At 47.4% G+C, this 6,015-nt stretch overlaps 1 protein-coding gene across 1 annotated transcript in view; it reads right to left on the bottom strand.

The window, feature by feature from the left end:
* Positions 1-2,517: 2,517 nt before the first annotated feature.
* LOC144277504 (venom factor-like) overlaps positions 2,518-6,015 on the bottom strand; it is a 51,979-nt gene continuing 48,481 nt past the window's right edge. Inside the window, exons 38-40 of the mRNA XM_077838302.1 lie at positions 5,483-5,566; positions 5,255-5,390; positions 2,518-2,659 (exon numbers count right to left, since the gene is read on the bottom strand). Of these exons, the coding sequence (XP_077694428.1) occupies positions 2,518-2,659; positions 5,255-5,390; positions 5,483-5,566 (362 nt within the window). The remainder of the gene's footprint in view (positions 2,660-5,254; positions 5,391-5,482; positions 5,567-6,015) is intronic.

Below are 6,015 nucleotides of genomic sequence, written 5' to 3'. Positions count from 1 at the left end.
CTGAAGAGCCCTTTTGCTCATTTTGGTATTCTAGGACCACTAGTGATGGACAATAGATCACAATTCACCACAGTAGTATTGAAATCATTCCAAACGAAATAGGATTTTGATCATATTACCAGCAGCCCACATTATCCACAAGCAAATGGAGAGGCTGAGAGAGCTGTACAGACAGCCAAGAAAATCCTACAGCAGGGAAAATCCATTCCTTGTTCTTCTGAGCTGTAGATCAGCACCAACAGCAGCTACCAGATATAGTCCAATACAATTCCTGGGGGGACGACAACTCAGAACTACAGTTCTGGCTCTGGAAAATAATCAGTCTTCAAAGTGGCCCGACATGAAGAGTAGCCAAATCAGATAAAAAGGCAACAAGAGCTTACAAACACCTTTATAACAGATGCCACTAAGTTAGAGACCTGCCGGGTCTACAACCCGGTGAGTGTGTTTTTGCGTCAAACTGGCTGGAGAAAAAAGGATAGAGAACTCCAGCTACCACGAAGAAAAAGAAGTCATCACCCAGATCATGTGTGGTCGGGACCAGTAGTGCAGAAGTGCAAGAGAAACCTTTGACATCTAAAGAAAAATCAACAGAGCCAACTCTACAGAGGGCGGATGCAGACCAAGATGATGACACCTCACAGATTCCAAACCAACCAGAGACAGGGGGACAGCCAGATGACCAAGCTGTGACATGTTTGGGTCGTGTAATTAGAAGACCAGTGTGATTCAGAGACACTCAAGGGACTGAGCCATACTGAACTTTAAAGATAGCGTGATCGGATGGGCAGCGGGTGAAGCTTCCCCTTAGGGAGGCTAGCCCACTGCCCTACCTCTTCCAACCAAGGCCACGCCCCTGCTCGCTGCTCTCTGCCGCCCCCATGGTCCCAGGTGGGGGGGAGGGGTGCTAAGAGACCAGCCCCTCCCCCCAATAGCCTGTGCCTGCCAGCCCTGATGCCATGGCGGGGGGGGAGATTTTTCCGGGGGCCCCAAATTCGCCACTGTCGCCCACCCTCCCCGGCAGTGCAAGGTTTGGGAAGGCTTAGCCTCCCACAGCCTCCATTACGAGCCACCCATGCGTGATCCTGTAAATGGTAGGAATGTAAAACCAAGGGGAGAAGTAATCGAATGTTAAACTGGATTATACTGTTCAGCCACTATGTGGCGCCATGCGCAACATGCATTACTTAAGCTCCTAACAGCTGTTCCTGGCAGTGCATTAAAGGACGGTGTATGTGAACACATCTGGAGTCCCGCTCTGAGAAAGAAGCTCTTCCGTCAGTCCATATCTGGCACAGAAGCCTGACCTATTAGTAACAGTCCTACAACCTACCGTGTACAAGGTGTACATGACAAATGGCACACATCAAATTCCTCGCTACTTTACTCTGGACTTTTACTCTACCCTCGAACCTGATTCACAGAGTTTTAGGTCAACGGGGACCATTAGATCATCTAGTCTCACCTCCTGCATAACACCGGCCGGAGAATTTCACCCACTTACCCCTGTATTGAGCCCAAGAACCTGTGCTGGACTAAAGTATATCCAGTCTTGATTTGAAGACATGAAGAGGCGGCCAATCCACCGCTTCCCTTGGGAGTTTGTTCTAGTGGTTAATCGTCCTTACTGTTAAAAACTGGTTCCTTATTTCTAATTTGAATTTATCTGGCTTTAACTTCCAGCCTTTGGTTCTTGTTATACCTTTTGCTGCTAGGTTTTTCCACCCAACCTAACCCCTCTCATTCATTAGAGAGCGGTCACTGTTCGCCTCCGATCAGCCCATGGTGCCAGCGTCCCCGCCAAATATCTGCAAAGCTGCCTCATTCACCCCCTTCAAATCCCTCCTCAAAAAAAACTCGACAACCGTTAGGCTGCTAGTGTGCAGAGACCACCACCCACAATGCTGAGCAATACTTGTTTCCTTGCACTCCCCCATCTGTCAATATCCGTCTGTTCTCTCTTGTCTTATGCTTTGAGTGTAAGGCCCTCGGGGGGCGGGGACAGTGGTTTTGCTCTGTTAAATTACAGCACCTGGCAAAATGGGGTCCTGGTCTCTGATGAGGCCCCCTGGGCAATACAGTAATCATCACCAGCTTCTTTTCCCAACCCCAAGGTTGGGTAGGGCCAAGCTATGGTAATACAAATAAAATAAAATAAAATAAATAATAATAGAAGAAGATTAACAAGCCTTTTAGTACTAGGCATTTCCTCCCCATGAAGGTATTTATACATTAACTTAATCTAATGCACCCATGGCCCTCATAATTAGCCACATGAGCTGTATTGTAGCATTAGATTATGTGATATTTGTAAAAATCCACACAAGATCGGTGTAAGAAGTCAGGCATTTTATATCTATAGAATAATTGGTAAGGGGGCAGGAGAGGAAGCACAAGCAGGGTAGGGGATATTACAGCATAGGAATGTCAGAATGAAGATGTGTCAGCTTTGTGTGACGCTGCAGCTGAGCTCAAACCCTCCCATCTGGACTCTCGCCGCGAGTGCTGGTACCGCGTTTAAGTCGGGCAGCCGGCCATGGTCATGGCTTGGGAGAACTCGTCGAATTCCTGGCACAGGATCTGGAAATCCTCCTCCTGGCAGTCTTCCTCTTTTGGCCACTTCTCGATCCAGGTGCCCTTGCTAATGATATAGGTGATGCTGGAATGGAGAAGAAGGTTTGTACCTTTGATCTCGGGATTTACTGAGTAATCTACCTGCGTGGCTCCTCAAGGCTGGCCAGGCTTTGCCCTGTTGGCGTAGCTCACACCCACGCTGGAGCAGTGGGCCACATCCAGAGGTTGATGAGTCTGTTACAGCCTTGGCTGACGGAGATGGGTCTTTTAGCTCAGGCAGTGAGGCTCCTGCTTTAAGTTCCAGAGGTCCCAGATTCAACCCATGCCATCGTCAGCTCATCCAGGATCCTGATGCAGCATTGGCTGGAGTCTGAGGACCACATCTGACTTGCGTAAGAATTGAGCTGACTGCATCCATGTTTATCTTTAATATGGAGGTGGAGTCTAGCCAGAGACTACAGTTCCCAGCATGCAAAGCTCTGCATTCAGCCACACATATATTAGGATGGAAGTCTCTGAAGAGGCAGCACCCTCCTTGTTAAAGAGGAAGGTGCCATTTTGGAACTCCCTGGTTATGGGCTTGGAGGACCCTGGGCTACCATGGGGTAACAACTCAATAAGGAAGCTCAGTTGAAGATATTGGATAAACTAGACAAAGGGCAACTGTTTCAGGTCACACATACTAAAAAGGCCCTCTCCTCTGGTCACTTTCTATCTATGTCCCTGGCTATTATCCCATCACGTCAGATCCTAACAAGTCCCCCCAAAAATCTGACCCAACATTGCTAATAGGCAGGACCCTACCAAGTTCACAGCCGTGAAAAATGAGTCACGGTCCGTGAAATCTGGTCTTCATCATGAAATCTGGCTCGTGTGTGTGTGTGGGGCGGGTCGCAGTATTGCCACCCTTAGTTCTGCACTGCCTTCAGAGCTGGGGTCTCGGCCAGCAGCTGTCACTCTCCGGCCACCCAGCTCTGAAGGCATGGCAGAAGTAAGGGTAGCAATACAGTGACCCCCTCCCCCACAATAGTCTTGCAACCCCCTTTTGGGTTGGGATCCCCAGTTTGAGAAACGCTGACTTAAGGGCTTTACATGTTGATATTTTTAAATACATATTCATGATTTGTGACAACACTGTGAAATTTAAGATTTAAATATCTGTAATTGTGAAATTCAAAAATGTCTAAAATGCTATGACTGTGAAATTGACCAAAATGGACCGTGAATTTGGTAGGGCCCTATTAATAGGGCTGGTAGAAAATTTTCCATGGAAACAATTTTATCAGTGGAAAAGTGAGGATTTGACTAAATGCAATATTTTGTGAAGTGTCAGCTTTCAGGAGAAAATATACATTTTCCATTCAAAAAACCAATGCTTGAAAACTGAAATATTTTAATTCAGCAGTCCTGCCATGGTGCCTCATGGGAGATGTAGTTGGGTTTACTCATGTTTCATTCTTCTCTATGGGCCAAAATCCCCAACCAGACTACATATCTCATGGTGCATTGCACCGGGAGACTCCTATGATGGAATGTCCTCCCCTCACCAAGAGGTAAGAAAGTATTGCATCATGGGATATTTAGTCTGATCAAGGAGCCCAGCCTTTAGAGCATGAGGCATCCAAACTACAAATTCCACGAGGCACCACGGCGGCATTTCCAGACCAAAATATTTTGGTTTTTCACCAAAAAATAGAAATTTTCCATGGAAAAAAGCCTATTTTCCAGCCAGCTCTAATTGTAAGGCTCAGATTTTGTCAGGGATATTTTTAGTAAAACTCACAGACAGGTCATCGGTAGAAAACAAAAATTCATGGAAGCCCGTGACCTGTCTGTGAGTTTTACTAAAAATATCCCTGACAAAATGGGGAGGAAGGAAAATCCAGCACCCACAGCTGCTAGGGATGCTGGGATCCTGTCGCCACCTGCTACAGCTGGGCAACTTCGGGGACCCCACCGTCCACACTCTCAGAGGCTGGGAGCTCGGGGTTCCCCTGATGCCCGGTGGCTAGGAGCTGCTGGGGACCCACCTCCAGCAGCGGCTGAGAGCTGCGGGGCTACCAGCTGACAGCTCCAGACCTGGGCCAGAAAACGTCACGGAGGTCTCTGGAAGTCACAGATTCCCTGACCTCCGTGACATAATCAGGGTCTTAGTCATAGATCATAAAGAGGCCTCTTGAGAATTTACTGCCTTGGGGTTTGTTTGGGTCTCTCTATAGCTACAGAAATCTGGATAACAACAATACTTTGTCTCATGGGAGCAACTAGGAGCCCGAGTCACGTATCAGAGCCCCCTTGTGCTAGAAGCTGTAAAAACTCGGACCAAAAACACAGGCCATGCACCAGTCTAAGTCTCTTTGACATATTTTTATCGACAATACATATTTTGCAATGTAGAAACACTTAAATATTAATTTTCTATCATGGCACAGAGATGATAATTGCACAGTAAATTAATATTTTCCCACCCTTTCTAGCAGGTAATTCACCCCAATTCAGCCCCGAAGGACTATGGACGGATAAACCCCACAACTACTTGGACACACTGACCGCACTACAGCTGGGCTTAGTGCTAGAGAAACACAGGGGTGGCCGCTAGCACTAACTAAGGCGAAACTGCATCTGCAATCTCCAGCCCTACAGCGCAGACCCGAAGAAGCTCGGAGGGTAGGCTACTTACTTCGTTTTCAAGTCCCACAAGTCACTGCTGAGTCCCCAGATCAAGTAGTCCTTGTTAGGCTCCAGCCTCAGAGACTCCCTGCACTTCACGTGGCTGACAAACGGGCGGGTTTCTCCGAGCGGATTTTCATCAGTCCCTGAGGAAGAGAAGAAAGACGGTCAGTCAGATGTTCCTGGTGGGGGAGCCAGTGGAGCCTGTTTATCAGTGTCCAGAAGGAGGAGCTCTTACCTGTTTTAATGACTCGCAAAATGTTCATCATGTAGGTGTCATAACTGTTTGATTCTTCAGTTCCAACAAGCCTGGTTTTATACACTGAGGGGGAAGAAAGTGACACTGGTTAAAGACTGTAGCAGTTTTCTGTAGGGAAACTGGTGTGTGATCAACCCACGGAGAGGCAGAGAGAATTAATCAAACAGGGTAGAAGACCTTGATCCATTCCATTTGTTCTAAGATTTCCCCAGGGCTTGGCTTAGGAGTTTCACATCATTTTTTTAATCTGGTGCTGATAATAGTGACATAAGTGGTAGCCAGACAGTTTAGTCAAGGGACAATTTGACAGCTTGTCATAAGAACGTCCATACCGGATCAGCCCCAAGGTCCATCTAGCCCAGTATCCTGTCTTCTGACAGTGGCCAATGCCAGGTGCCCCAGAGGGAAAGAACAGAACAGGTAATCATCAAGTGATCCATGTCATGTTGCCCATTCCCAGCTTCTGGCAAACAGAGGTTAGGGACACCATTCCTGCCCATCCTGCCTAATAG

This window comes from Eretmochelys imbricata, chromosome 20 (genome assembly GCF_965152235.1).
Source record: "Eretmochelys imbricata isolate rEreImb1 chromosome 20, rEreImb1.hap1, whole genome shotgun sequence".
Taxonomy (NCBI): domain Eukaryota; kingdom Metazoa; phylum Chordata; order Testudines; family Cheloniidae; genus Eretmochelys; species Eretmochelys imbricata.
The sequence above is the reverse complement of the archived record's forward strand: the minus strand, read 5'-3'. Positions and strand labels throughout refer to the sequence as shown.